The sequence below is a fragment of the Artemia franciscana genome, chromosome 5 (assembly GCF_032884065.1).
Source record: "Artemia franciscana chromosome 5, ASM3288406v1, whole genome shotgun sequence".
Taxonomy (NCBI): Eukaryota; Metazoa; Arthropoda; class Branchiopoda; order Anostraca; family Artemiidae; genus Artemia; species Artemia franciscana.
Window position 1 is genome coordinate 24,903,789 of NC_088867.1, and position 15,729 is coordinate 24,919,517.

Sequence of the window (15,729 nt, forward strand, 5' to 3'; positions counted from 1 at the left end):
AATCAAAGGAATCGCATTTTTAAGCTGATTTTAAATATATAAGTTTCATCAAGTTTAGTCTTACCCATCAAAAGTTACGAGCCTGAGAAAATTTGCGTTATTTTAGAAAATAGGGGGAAAAACCCCCTAAGAGTCATAGAATCTTAACGAAAATCATACCATCAGATTCAGCGTATCAGAGAACCCTACTGTAGAAGTTTCAATCCTATCTACAAAAATGTGAAATTTTATATTTTTTGCCAGAAGGAAGATCACGGATGCGTGTTTATTTTTTTTTATTTTTGTTTATTTTTTTTCCAGGGGTGATTGTATCGACCCAGTTGTCCTAGAATGTTGCGAGAGGGCTCATTCTAACGGAAAGGAAAAGTTCTAGTGCCCTTTTTAAGTGACCAAAAAAATTGGAGGGCACCTAGGCCCCCTCCCACGCTAATTATTTTCCCAAAGTCAACGGATCAAAATTCTGAGATAGCCATTTTATTCAGCGTAGTCGAAAAACCTTATAACTATGTCTTTGGGGACGACTTACTCCCCCACAGTCCCTATGGGAGGGGTTACAAGTTCAAAACTTTGACCAGTGCTTACATATAGTAATGGTTATTGGGAAGTATACAGGCGTTTTCAGGAGGATTTTTTTGGTTGGAGGCAGGGGTTGAGAAGAGGGGGATATGCTGGGGGAACTTTTTCATCGAGGAATTTGCCATGGGAGAAGAAAATTTCCATGAAGGGAGCGCAGGATTTACTAGCATTACTTAAAAAAAAACAATGAAAAAATAAATATGAAAAAGTTTTTTTTTCAGCTGGAAGTAACCAGCAGCATTAAAACTTAAAACGAACAGAAATTATTACCCATATGAGGGGCTCACATCCTCCTAATACCTCGCTCTTTACGCTAAAGTATTTTTTAGTAATTTCAACTATATATTCTGCGGCTTTTGTGATTCAGGAGTCATTCTTAATGATTTGGGACAAAATTTAAGCTTTAGTGTAAAGAGCGAGGTACTGACGAGGGGGCGAACCCCCTCATATATGTAGTAAAAACATGAGAATACAAAAGTTCTTTACGTAAGCTAATTTATAAGTTACGTATATCTTTTACTTATAAAAAGATTCGTAAAAAATTAAAAGTTCTAGTTGCCTTTTTAATTAACCGAAAATCGGAGGGCAACCAGGCTTCCTCCCCCGCTCTTTTTTCTCAAAATCATTCAATCAAAATTATGAGAATGCCATTTAGCTAAAAAAATAAATATACAAATTTCGTTTTAATTATTCCTCTGCGGAGAGCCAAAATCTAAACATGCATTGATTCAAAAACGTTCAGAAATTAAATAAAAAAGCAAGTTTTTTTAAATGAAAGTAAGGAGCGACATTAAAACTTAAAACGAACAGAAATTACTCCGTATATGAAAGGGGCTTTTCCTTCTCAACGCCCCGCTCTTTACGCTAACGCTTTTTACTGTTTCAAAATGTAGAGTTAAGAGAAAGAGTCAAACTTTAGCGTAAAGAGCGGGGCGTTGATGAGGAAGCAGCCTCTTTCATATACGGAGTAATTTCTGTTCGTTTTAAGTTTTAATGTCGCTCCTTACTTTCATTTAAAAAAAAACTTGTTTTTTTTTTTTATTTAATAACATCGATAATCGTTTCTTGCTCATGTTTGGGCTTCAATAAGAGATAATTACTTTTAGCAGAAGAAAAGGTTTATTGAATTTGTCATATAGAATTCTGATAAAAGAAATTAGTTTTAGTTTCATTTTCTTATGTTTCTTATGTTTGCGTTTTTTCAATCATTCTCACTCATCTAGTACCCTGGTGCGGAAATCCAAATCGACATCTATATTCTGCGTCTCCTACAGCCTGCTCGTATTACGTGCGTGATCGAACCATAGAATTGTTATCAATAAATTTTTTTCTATCGGGAATCTTCTCGATGAATCTTTATGGTTTGTGTGAGGTCCGAATTTTTGCTCCAAATCTTCGTAACTATGAACGAATATCTATGTAAGGAATATTGTCGATTTGTTAGTGTGTGGCTAGACTACCGACATGATTTGAAACCTATATCCAATTGGAAAGATAAATCATTTTCCTTTTTTCAAACCACGTGCTACTATAAAGAAGATCAAAATATTGTATATGATTATAATTTTAGGGAAGCAAATAACCTCAGATATGATTGAGGTCTTGCGGTCTATCATAGCCGTCTTAAAAGCCTTGGAGAGCTGCAATCAATTAGGAACAGGACAAGTAAGTTTTTGTCTTTATTTTGTTTAGTAGCCTCTATTTAGATTTGATGGGTGTAGCAGTGGCCGTAAACTAGTAAAGAGCGTACTACAGCTCAAACATGAACACTTATTTATAATATTTCGCAACGGATAAACTGGACGCAATCCTAGTTTCAATGTCTTTATTTTTTTGCAAATGAAAACAGGAAGTTTTTCCATTATCCTGTATTTTATTCAGTCATTTATCATTAAACTGGGTTGCTTAAAAAATTGCGTAATCAATACGAGAGAGTTTATCCTGTAAATATCTTCTGGGAGATAAAACCCTTTAAAACAGTTCAGAACATAGTCCAGTTGACGGTCTTCCTTTTAGATTTAAATGGACAACTAATGACCTGCACTACTAAAGATGGATATCAGTAAACAGGTAATCTAGGAATGATCATATCAGCAAACTCAAACACTATATCCATTCATTTATTTACTATTGATTTTTTTGTAATTTGATATTCTTCTTATTAATTATACTGTCTAAATTAAGAGAGGGTAAATTAAATCAGATGTTACTTCATTTATTCCTGCACAAGTAGGTCAAAAGTGAGGACAATTTTTTACTTGAATTTTATTGTAATTCCTCCTTGAGCCTAGTGGTTGGTCCACTATCAAAAGAATCATCCACAATAAAAAAGATTGAACTCCTGTTTTCCTGTAATAAATTCTTACTTTGAGGTAGATTTTACTTTTCAAAGATTCTTTGGCAACTGCGTTAAATTTTTAAAGACGTTTTTATGGTAATGATGATACGGTAATTATGGTAATGATGCTAAAGATTTTGCGACATGAAATTTAGCATCACGAAAAAACAAGAATATACATGCATTGCTGAATAGTTGGCTGTAGCAAATGGCTGTTGGCTACCTACTATTTACTGTTTTTGAACAGGCTTATCAGTGTTTAGTTTTGGGTTATCAAAGAGATAAAATAGCTTTATGTATTTACTAGGCAAAAAACAGGCTTCTAGGGATATTTGTGGCTTCCTTTCACTCCCTTTGGTCCATCTGCGGTCACCAGAATAGGGTTTTGGCCTTCAGTTGATTTTTCTGGTGTTTTTTTAGTTTCTTTTTTTTTGGGGGGGGGGGTGTCCATTGTTTACAATCAGTTTCGTAATTTCAAGATTGATATGAAAAATGATATATATATATATATATATATATATATATATATATATATATATATATATATATATATATATATATATATATATATATATATATATATATATATATATATATATATATATATATATATATATATATATATATATATATATATATATATATATATATATATATGACCAGTGAATAAAAAATCAGCTAGAAGAATTTTCCTCGCCTTCTAATTATGTGGGAGATGCGTCCTTGTGAGATACTTATTTTTATTTCGGAAATAACGATGTCATGACAGCTTACTCACCATTTAATGTTTATGAAACCAACAAGACAGCAGAACTTATCACTCTACCAAATTATCAGCTTCTATTTTATAATTATGTTGTTTGTTTTTTGTTTGTTTTTTTTTTGCAGGTAAACAACGATGATTATAGAAAATTGCTTTCAAAGCTAATGGAGAGCTTCCCCTATTCAATGCGAGGTATATCGAAACGAGGAAATGCAGTAGCTGATTCTTGTTTACAAGACAACTTAGATCTTCTCTATTTGTGTGTTAAAGCAGAAAAACACTTGGAAAGTAGCTTTTTAAGTTTTCTCAGGTACATAGAAGGTAAGTTGTTATTAGGTCAGATGTTTGTGAACATTAGAAAAATAAAAACAGCAAAAAGACAAAAACAAACGAGGAAAATTTTCAGCTTGTGAATAAAGAAAACAAAACGGATATGTTGGCAAAGAACTTCGATGAGCCATTTTCAGTGCTCGGAAAAACTTATTTATTGTAAAAGAAAAAAAAATGTTTGGAAATAGTTTTCACGAAAGCAAAAAACGTCGGGCAGAGCTAGTGTGGTTTCAGACCATATTTGCGTCAGGCATATGGGGACCGTGTGACCTGAGTTATCTTACATTATAAAAGAAGTTTCATTTGTGTTTCGTTCTTCATTTTTTTTTTCTACCTCATGTGTAGCCAGTCTTGTCTCACAACCTACTCATACGCTTTTAATTCCATTCAGGATAGGAGGGTAAAAAGTATAGTATCCATATTCTTGGTCTAAAACTTTTTGAACCATCTTAACTGTGGCTATCCCAATGTCCTTGTGTTGTATGGCGCGAGTTTTACAAGAGAACGAAAGAATTGATGGGAGTCTTTCGGTTATTCTTTTTTTCAGCTATTCTTATTTTCCTTGAGCAAACAAATAGGACTATTTGTTTGCTCAAGGAAAATATTTTAGGCACCCAAATGAATCACAACCATTTTCCGTCTCATGGGCTCCAGTTTCCAGACAATGCTAGAAAAGTCTTAAAGTTCGTGGTTACTTGAGGGTCAAATATCGCACCTTCTTGCAATCGTGTGGGTATGCCTTCTGTATGCTCGTGGTTTTCTTCCAAATGAACAAGGTCCGAGGTGGTGAGACGCGAAGCTATCCTCCCACCTACTTGGAGGACGACCACAAGGGAAAGAATAGTGAATCTGACCTTCGAAGATGATTTTTGGGAGACAGCACTAACTCATCCGTTGGATGTGACTGAGCCATCGGAGTTGCCCGAGCCGGATCTTGCTGGGGATTCTTTGTTGGATTTCAAGGCACTCAAAGAGTTCCATTCTTGAGACTCTGTCAAAGTTTTGATTCTGACTTTTTGGTGTAGGCATTTAGTTTCAAACATTGCGAGTCGGCACTGGTCATGCACCTTTAGCTTCCTATTTAAGGACCAAATAAGATACGGAAAATTCATGTCAGTAGAGCCATGTAAGTTATATATAAGTGATACATGGTGCCTTTAGACTATTGCTCACTAGCTGCATTTTGGATTTCTGGAACTCCCATTGAAAGCGGTCCCAAGTTATTATTTTATAATTTGACTGTGAAACTGGCGAGTGTAACTCAAGGTTTGTAAATGACAGTTCTCGATAAATATTAGTAACAATCATAATAATGATCATTTATTTGCACAAAAGGCGATAAGAATAGACAATCGACTGAAAAAACAAAACAGTAATCGATAGAACTTAATGGCCAATACATAAACACGATCCTGTATCAATTAACAGAAAAAGAGCTCTGTGGTTCATTTATAGTCTCAGGTTTTCCCCCAACTTAAGAATTTCTCCAAAGTCCTTCCTCATAAGTATCCATTTATTTTTATTAACAGAGGAATCATCTCCTTAATTCTACCTATTCTTTATGTTTTCCTTCAAAATGCTAGGTTTTTTTTCATATACCCCAAAACATTGGGCAAAAGTGAAGGGCTATTTTGCTGCACAGCTTGGCCCATAGACCTCCTTCTTTCGCAAAATAATAACCCATCTTCTCTCATACTGACCAAGCATCCCTTAACTTTCCTGCGTTAAAATAAATCACTTCCCTCCGCACCTCTTTAACCTTTGTATAAAACTCAAGTATCGAGGTCTTTGTCATCTCCTAATGCCATGGTTGTATTTCTTGGTATCGTAATCTCTCTTTCACTCTTTCTGCTGTCAAATCGAAATCCACGCCAGCACCTTCGCTCAACAGGTCACTCAAATTAAATTCGTCCAGTAGTCTGTTTATTTTACTTTGCCCGAACCATCCTCACTCTTATGCAAAGCATCCAAATATGCTGCTTTCGTAATATTGAACCTTCGTATCTTCATGAAATCTTCCCAAAACATAATCATAGCTACCAATCTTCTATTTTTCAATGACATCAACGAACTGAAGGCCCCCTGAGTTAGTAAGTTATTAACAAGATCTATTTAACCCGACAACGCTTTTAAATTGCTATACCTGAACAATACCCAACTTAGGAGTTCTTAGTTAATCCAGATATCACACGTATAATACATAACCTGAAGCATTTTTGGAAGCAATATTTGTTTTTCTATCTTTACATCATAACACTTTGGCTGGCTAACTGACTCCCAGTCACATCATAAGAGCCTCGCTTTCCTTTTGCCAAGCTTATCCCTAATTGTTTGCTAAACTCACCCTTTGCTGTCAATTTAAGACCTGAATATGTAAACTCTTCTTTCACTTACAAATTCCGTCACAAGGAATTTTATGTTTTGCCGTCACATTTCTTCCGTTTGTTAACACTTCCAAAACTGACTTCTTCGTGTTCAGACTCAAATTCTTTTTTCTTAAATGTACACTTGTCCTATCAGTCAAATGCTGTAATTAATCCCTTAATTTTGCCACTAATGCTATATCATCTATAAGTATTAACACACTGAATTCGCTCACGTCTATTAACAATGTAGCTGCTTCATTTGTTCCTCAAATATATTTCAAAACGGACAGTAATCATAAAGAGGAAGTAAAAAATCCCTGTTTTGCCTCCAGATTTGACCAAATCATACCAGAAAACTTTCCTGCTACTTTCATCACAGATTTTTTACATCGTACGCTTCAATCAACAGTCCAGCAAATGAGTAGGATAACCCAACGTTCAAGTGTTCATTCATTAAAACGTCTCTCCTAATATTGTCAAATACCAGGTATTGTTTTTCTCCCTTCCTACTTAGCTGTTTCTTAATTAAACAATTTAATACACAACTCCGATGATTTGCGCCATATCCGGCCTCAAAACCATCCTGGTCTACTGCTACTTTTTCCCTCTCATTCTACCACGCTGTTTGTCCAGTATACAACTTGCATATCTAGCAAATTATCTTATTAGCAAGCAACTTATGTATCGTATTCTCTTGGTAAATACTTATGTAATTTTCATATCTATTTTGGTCCCTTTTCTTAAATATAAGTATTTCTGTCGATGTCATCCAGGCTGCTGGCCATTCCATCTTGCTCATAATCGCCCCTTTCAGTCAGTGTTTCACTTTTCCCTAAAATTTTTTACTTTTTTTTGTATTGCTAGCTGTATTTCTTTATTCTCTTCTTCCTGTTCTCCTCTTTCTTACCTCACCGATTTTGTAGATGATCTTACATCCTCAACACTAGCTGCTTTGCCCATGGTCCTTACCTTTTCTCATACCAGTTCACGTCTTTTTATTCAATTTATTTGCTATAGGAAACTCTTAAGATTCTTGACTCTTGAAATTTCTTTATTTGGGGCAGAACACTCAACTGTCATCCTGGTGTCTGTGTTGAATTTGCCTGCAATAAGGAAATCAGAATCACTATACTTTTCAGAATGCTTCTTCTCATAAGTCTTTCGCTGCTGTAAAGCACACGAAAAAATCAGCTTCATCTCCCTGAACACCAACTTAGCCACATCATATTTCCCGATTTTCTCTTAAGATGCAGAACTGATTGAAAATAAGCTATCCAACTAACACAGCTACTGCTCTACATACTCTTCCATTTGTTTCCTATATGCATTTCTTTGTTTATCAATATATAAACATATACATGATCCTCTTCTGTTTCTGCTAAGCTTCATTCTTCATTCTCATTTTTAGCACCTGTCCTGAATATTACTATCCCCCAGTTACATTATCCCCATTAGGTATCAGCATTTTTTAGTTTTTGTGTTGTTTTTTTTATTATTGTTTTAAAAAGTAGAGTTGTGACAAAGAGTCAAACTTTAGTGTAAAGAGTTAGGTGTTGAGGAGGGAACAGCCCCTTTCAAATACGGAATAATTTCTGTTTGTTTTAAGTTTTAATGTCGCTCCTTACTTTAAATTAAAAAAAAAACGTGTTTTTTTATTTAATTATCTAAGGAACTGCTCGAAAATACAGTGAAATTTTTTCATACAAAAAAAAATGCGAAATCTAATAAAAAAAAACATGGATTACCCAAGATATTAAGGATCTGATAAAATTGAGGAATGAATTGCATTTAACTGGACCTGGGGAAGATTTCAGCAAATTAAGACATCCAATTATGTATAAAATAAGACGTTTGCGTAAGCAGTATATTTCTAGAATAATAAGCAAAATATATAAATTCAACCCAAGGAAGTTCCATGATACAGTTCACATTATTATCGGTAAAAAAGTGACCAGTGTTGAAGTGAGAGATAATAATGGCAAAGCCCTGCTACCTAGTGAAATTAATGATTTTGTGCATCAATTTGTAAAATTCATCCGTGACTAACAACCTTACCATCTAATGACTGAGTTTCAAATATCCCTACCCTAGGGATTCAGTCAGTTGTGAAAAAGTTGAAGGCAATTGATTCTCGTAAATCTATATACCCTAGTGAGATAATGGTTAGATTATTTATTGAGTGTGTTAATCTTTAATCTACTCCTTTAACAGCAATTTTTAACCATCGTTTTATTGATGGTGTTTTCCTTGTTATTTTAAACAGGCGTGTGTTACCCCTATACCTAAGGATAGTAGGCTACTGATGTGATGCCGATTCCAACAACACCGGCTCTTTCAGCAGTATTTGGAAGTTTTATTTTGATTGTTTATTTGAGGACACATCAATTGTTTATTTGAGGACCAACAATTTGAATTTAGACCCCTTTATAGTACTGTTTACTATTTGGTTGCATTGTTAGATACCATCCTTAAACACTTAAAATATAGAGCTTATGTTCATGATTATTTGCTGACATGGTTAAGGCTTTTGATAGTATTGACCATAATGTAGTAGTGGGAGAAGCTAAGGTTATGGGTGCCCGTCCATTTGTTGTATGTATGCTTGCTAATTTTCTTTTTCAAATTTCCCAGTGTATCCAACTCCCGGATAATGAGCCATCTGGACTTTTACATATATTTTTGCGGTTCGCCAAAAGGGACTAAATAAGACCCACTTTCTTTTCTTATTGTTTTTAACCATATTTTAGCAACAATTCGCGAGCGTTTCAAATTTACTGATGATTTAACTGTTTTATCACTGCGATTAAGCCCTCCGACTACCGAACAATTTGACCAGACGATAATTTTTAATGATCTAAAAGCTGAATTAGGAAAGGTGAAACTGACGGTCAGTGAAACTAAGAGCTGTAATATGACTTTTTTCTTCCTGAAGGTGGACAGCCACTCTTTTCTTGTTTCCCTAATGCCGACAAAGAAAACTATTAACTTTTACGAAGATTTAAGATGGGACTCGCACGTTGACTATCTGACTAAAAAAGGTGTCTAACTTTTACATTCATTTTTCGACCTGAGAAGATTTGGTATGCCAGCTTTCTGAATCTGTACGCCTCTTCTATTCCAGGCCGCTTGATTCCCAATCGACATAACACCTTGTCAGAGCAAATTAGCAGATTTTTTTTCAGCGACTGGCCTCTGACTGTAGGGTTGAAACCATAAAACTCGAGATTATATCACTTTAATTTTTGCTCTAATCTCCTAGCTGTTAATGACGGGTCCTGCATTTTTATTTCCAGCATTTTATATTTTCCTTCTTTTTTTTAGGTAACCCATCTGCATATGGATTGTTTTCGTTTTAGCACTTATTGTTCCGGTTTTTCTGAGTTATGAGCTGCTGATCAAAACCCCTCCTCCTCTCTTACAGTTCGAACGGAAGCTTCTGCTTTGTCACCTCGTCACCCATTGTATTAGCAAACATCAGAAAGCCACTTAGCTATCTTATACGTGCAAGGGCTAATCGTTTCTTTCAATTTGCTGCAAATATTGCGGCACGGACAACGCTCTCTCCAACACACAACGGCCTAATATCTTAAGATGGGAATATTGTAGATGTCAATTTTCAAGGTCGTATCTCAGGTCATGAACAACAACTTGCAGTAGTAGTAAGCAGCAAAAACTGATTTCTACTCTGGTCTTTCGACTTTGGTGCAACAGTTTTCTTCAAAATTCATTTATTTTTCTTCACAAACTGAATTTTATTCCACCTACAATTTGTTAGTATTACCATCAGCTCATCTATGCTTGAGCTTGTCCTATCGCCGTCACTATAATACCAAAAACAGGCGATAAAATCTAGGTTTTATAACTGGGTAAAACAGTATATTCATTTTGTACCGTGTAGTGGCGTAGAGGTGTACTTATTGTTTAAAAAGTAAATAAGGCTGGCATAAATTGTGGATTAAAAATTACAATCTAAACGGAAGGAATTTTAAATTTTAGCATGACTTGACTTTAGTAACTTGTTTTTACTTTAAGTGTTCGAGTCAGGACTCTAGTTGATAAAAAGTAAATGTGGAGGAAATAAATCAAACCAGGCTGTAAAAAAATTGTATATTAAGTATATTTTAATGACCATAACTGGGATAAAAAGAATTATCAGGTACAAGTGGATATAGCCTTGCTTGATCTACAGAAAACACAGGTCCGAAGTTTGAAAACTCGGGTTTGTGGCCGTTCTAGTTAATTTTGTTTGTTCTTGTTTTTCACCTTTTTCGTCCTTTGGGTTTCTTTGAGCTTGTGTTAGTACATGTACTTGAATTGGCCGAAGATAGCAGTACACAATAAAGAGAAATTTCTCCTTGTGTATTTTCATCTGGATATCTGGATTTTCACCTTTGGCTAGGTCATAACCTTCGCCTGTGCCTGCTTTAAGAGCATTGTTTTTTATTTTGACCTTATTTCCATTAAAATTGCAGTGGTTCTGTTACTTCCAACTATCCAGACAAAAAAAAGTGTATATAATAAACATTTCGAAAATTAAAAAATATTTCACTCGATCCAAAAATGTATCCAAACTATTTCCGAAAATAGACTGAACCTTGTGAACTGCAATTCCTTAGTGTAATGTAATGCGCATGTTCACGCTTTTACTCCTACGGTTGTATCGATGTCATTTCTGTTAATCAACGATAAGATTATATTTCTAAAGTCTATGTTTTGAAAATTGCAGTATCTTTCCTGGGTAGCATTTCTTGTTTTCTTTCTAAAAGTTATGTGTGTTCAGTGAAGTTACCATGAATTTTCGTTAGAAATAGGTGCACATTATTTTCTCTCTTCCAGAGATATTTCAAAATCAAGATATCTCCATATCAGATTCTGGAAAAGTGATTGGCATTGTTAAAGAACTGTTAACAGATGGCTCATGCTCTCAATTTCTTCTTGAAAAGTTTTTACCGAATCTTCTCAGTTTTTCAGAAAGGAAGAAAAATAATGATCCGATTTTAAGCCAGACTTTAGAGGCAGTTGTGGATATAGCTATTGTAAATCATCACAGGCTTCTGAGGTAAAATTTGTCTTCATTTTTTTATGTTATTTTATCAAACTAGTGGTAGATCCGGTCGGACCACGGGAATTAAAAGAGAAAAAAAACAGTATTCTGCACATTTATTGTGAGGATAGAAAACCTACCGGTTGTCTAATGAAAAATGCTCTCGCTTATTAAATGGCATTTTGAGGTAGAGTGACTTGAGGTACCAGTTGTATATCGTCAAACAATTACGAAAGTAAAACAGTTCAAAATAGGGATGATATTATCCCTATTTTATTATATATCTTAATCTATAATAAAAATTGTTTGACGCAGATTATTATCTGCGTCAAACAATTGTTCTCAAATCAGAGAATTACGAATATAAGCCAATTGTATATTCAGATTTTTAGTATTCTGACTGGGTAAGTATGACAAACCGAGAGAATGTCTGCCAACAAAGAAAATAAACAAAGAAAAAAAAAGGTAAATCACAGCCAGTGAAAGAAAGCACAAATGAAAAAAATTTGGCTGAGAACTCCGCTAAGCCGTATTCAAGAAAAAGAGTAAAAAAAACAAATTTAAGAGTCCATAGTACAAAATAAAAAGACAAACATTTAAAACGAAACAGAACAAGCCCTTTCTCAAGCAATGATGATTGTATAACTTAGTAAAAAACGGTGTTGAATGGAAGACTAGATTTCTAATCAATTTTCAATCACTCTGTAGTTTTCCTCGGTTTCACTCTTTCCTTTTTATGTCACTTGGTATCTACCAAGTGACATTTAGCGATCGTAAATTCTGTTGGTCTGTCAAGTTCAAGCTCATTTATTTATTAATCACACATACATGTATTAATATATATGACATAGGCCCATGGGGAGACAAGCTCGAAAAACTAGGCCTAGACAAAGATGCAATAACAACATACACTACAATACAAAGATAAACATGACGGCAAAGATACAATAACACAACAATAATATGAAAGTAGCAGCTAGCCCAGGATCTTTTAATACTATTGAAGAAATTAAAAATTTCAATATTATTAAATATAATTAATACTGGAAGATAGCTGAGAGGCCCATAATCACCCAGAGCAACGAACCATACAAATAACTTTGCCTTACTAAAAAGATACTTAATTAAAAATAATCCTGAACTAATTGAAATTTAAGTTTCCTTTTTATTAAATGAATAGAGGAAAATTTATCAATAAGAGCCGTGTGAGCATCCCAGCACCGAGCTATTGACACAAACGGAGCGAATTTAGATCTCTCAGTATTATACTTGTCAATTTAGATACTCTTTTTTTGTCGAGTGTTATAATTATGTAAATCTTGTGATTGGGAGAACAAACTTTGATGGAGGTAATATGGTGGTAATTTCTTAATGTCATAATTGATTTTGAAAAGAATTGCTCCAAAAGCAAATTGTTGAGAAATTGGAAGTTTATCTAGATAAGTATATAAAGATCCTGTAGAAGACTTATTTGGAAGTTCAATAGGTGATGGAACAAAAAGTTTAAGGATTCTTAGGGCTTTATTTTGTAAAATCTGTATTGGTTTAATATGGCTTTTAAATGTAGATAAATATACTAGAGAACAATAATTAATATTAGTCTGAATAAGAGCAAAATAAATACTTCGTAAAGGAGAGAAGGGCAAACAAAGCTTCAACCTTCGCATTAAACCCACATACCTTGAAATCTTTAAGCGTAGATTTTGAATGTGTGTTTTAAAAGATAAGCTTTCGTCAATCACAAGTCCAAGGTACTTTATCATTTTCACCCGAGATATTGATAATAGATGAAGTAACTCGGTTAATACGAGGGCAGATATTTGACTTTCTGCCGTAAATTATGAAATTAGTTTTCGATACATTCAAAGCAATAAAATTTGAAGAACACCAATCAAGAACATTAGAAAATGCAGTATTCAGTTTTGCCTCCAACTCCTCGTCATTCTTTTCAGAAATTGAAACTGCCGTATTATCAGCAAAATGTGTGTTGAGACACGGGAATGTAAAAGCGCGGTGAAAATCATTTATATAAATTAAAGAAAGCAGAGGACCTAGGACAGAGCCCTGAGGTACCCCAACCTTCGAAGACTGAGGTACAGGTGAAGAGAGGAAATTGCCTCGATCTAATCGTTGCTTTCTCTTATCAAGATAAGATTTAACTAGATCCAACGCCGGTCCACGCACACCACAATCATCCAATTTACGAAAAAGAATACAATGGGATATTGTATCGAATGCTTTTTTAAAATCTAAATATATTGTTGCTGGAATTTCACCTCTGTCTAAGCATTCACGAATATATTGGATGAGAGCAACGATAGCATGTTCAGTGTTGTGTCCAGACCGGAAACCAAACTGGGAATTTGTGAAGAAATTAGACGATTTAAGAAAGTCATAAAACCTCTTATAAATTGCCTTCTCAAGTATTTTAGAAAATGCTGACAAAATAGAACTAGGGCGGTAATTTGATGGATTTTCAGGAGAGTCACCTTTGTAAAGCGGAACTATCCGCGCTTCTTTAAAAGCAGATGGGAAAGCTCCAGTTTTAAATGAAAGATTAACTATATGCTGTAATGGTAATATTATTGCAGACAATATTTCTTTAACAATTTTAGAACTAGACCCGTCAATTCCCGCTGAATTACCTGGATTTAGATCACACACTATTTTTGTTATTTCAGACTGAGAAATAGGCCCGAGAAAAATTGAATTACTTTGAGGAGATGGAAGGTATGAAGAAAAATGTTTATTACTACGTGAATCAAACTGGTTCATTACTGACGAAACAATTTTCTCTCCTATTTTAGCAAAATAAGTATTCAAAATATCAGCCACTTTCTCCGATTTATTAGTAGTCGAACCATCTTCTAAACTAATAACTTCAGGAAAATTAGACTTACTTTCTTTGATTATAAAAGAATTAATTAAAGACCACGTTTTGCGAGGAGAATTTTGAGCTTCTTCGAAAGACTTTTTATAATACAATTGTTTCGACAAACGTATCAGTGTGGTTAATTTATTTTTGAAAATCCTAAAAAAATTTAATATTATAATCAGTTGGATTCTTTAACTGCTTTTTAAATCACTGATTTTTTTTTTCTTAACTGATATCAAAATTCCAGACGTTATCCATGGCCTTATAGGAAATTTTTCTCTGCAAATTTTAATCGTAACAAATGGGCAACTAGAATCAAGGTAGCAATTGAAATTTCTTAGAAAATTATCAGCTGCCATATCTGTATCCTCCGTGAATATTACCTCCTGCCAATCCAATAGTCCAAGGCTTTCATTCAGGTGCTTTAATGTTATTTTATTTATTAACCGTCCTTGACGTTCCTTACTTACCTGTGGTATTTTATAAGTAAAAGCTAAATCTGAAACCAGCAGGAAATGATCCGATATATCACTTAAAACAGCAAAATTTGCTTGAATAGGTAAAGATGTAAAAATATTATCAATGAGAGAAGCAGAACTAGGTGAAATTCTTGTAGGTATTAGGCAAGTAGGAAGCAGATACGCAGAAAAGCAAGAAGACAATAACTCAACAGAAGATTCATTTGAAGCTTCTAGAAGGTCAATATTGAAATCTCCGGAAAGGATAACATCTTTACTTTGAAAATGGGGTTGATGCAAAAAATCATGGAGTTTAGAGAGGAAAGACTTGACTGGAGAAGAAGGCGGTCGGTATTCTACGCAAAAGTCCCGGTTTTGCTAGTTTAGACACTTCTAGGTAAGGTCGGACGATAAAATTTGGCCGATGTATCAGGAACCAGACCAGATTAAATCAGAAATTGTCCTTTCCCCGATTCGACCATCTGGGGGTGGGGGTGGGGGGATGGTTAAATCGGAAAAAATTAGGTGTTTTTAACTTACGAACGGGTGATCAGATCTTAATGAAATTTGATATTTAGAAGTATATCGTGTCTCAGAGCTCTTATTTTAAATCTCGACCGGATCTGGTGACATTGGGGGAAGTTGGAGGGGGGAACCTAAAATCTTGGAAAACGCTTAGAGTGGAGGGATCGGGATGAAACATGGTGGGGAAAATAAGCAGGATTCCTAGATGCGTGATTTACGCAACCGGAACGGATCCGCTCTATTTGGGGGAGTTGGGGGGAAGGTTAATTCTGAAAAATTAGAAGAACTGAGGTATTTTTAACTTACGAAGGAGTGATCGGATCTTAATGAAATATCATATTTAGAAGGACCTCGTAACTCGGATATCTTATTTTAAATCCCGACTGGATCCAGTGTCATTGGGAGGGGAACATGAAATATTTGAAAACACTTAAAGCGGAGAGATCAGTATGAA

General features: G+C 34.6%; 1 protein-coding gene across 3 annotated transcripts in view; it reads left to right on the top strand.

The window, feature by feature from the left end:
- The window catches only part of LOC136027152 (testis-expressed protein 10 homolog), a 125,693-nt gene that overhangs the window by 19,800 nt on the left and 90,164 nt on the right, over positions 1–15,729 (top strand). For all 3 annotated transcript variants that reach the window (XR_010617509.1, XM_065704134.1, XM_065704132.1), the window contains exons 5-7: positions 2,147–2,241; positions 3,803–3,998; positions 11,210–11,432. Coding sequence is in view for 2 of the 3 variants with exons in the window: in XM_065704134.1 (XP_065560206.1) it covers positions 2,147–2,241; positions 3,803–3,998; positions 11,210–11,432 (514 nt within the window). In the remaining variant the exon portion in view is untranslated. The remainder of the gene's footprint in view (positions 1–2,146; positions 2,242–3,802; positions 3,999–11,209; positions 11,433–15,729) is intronic.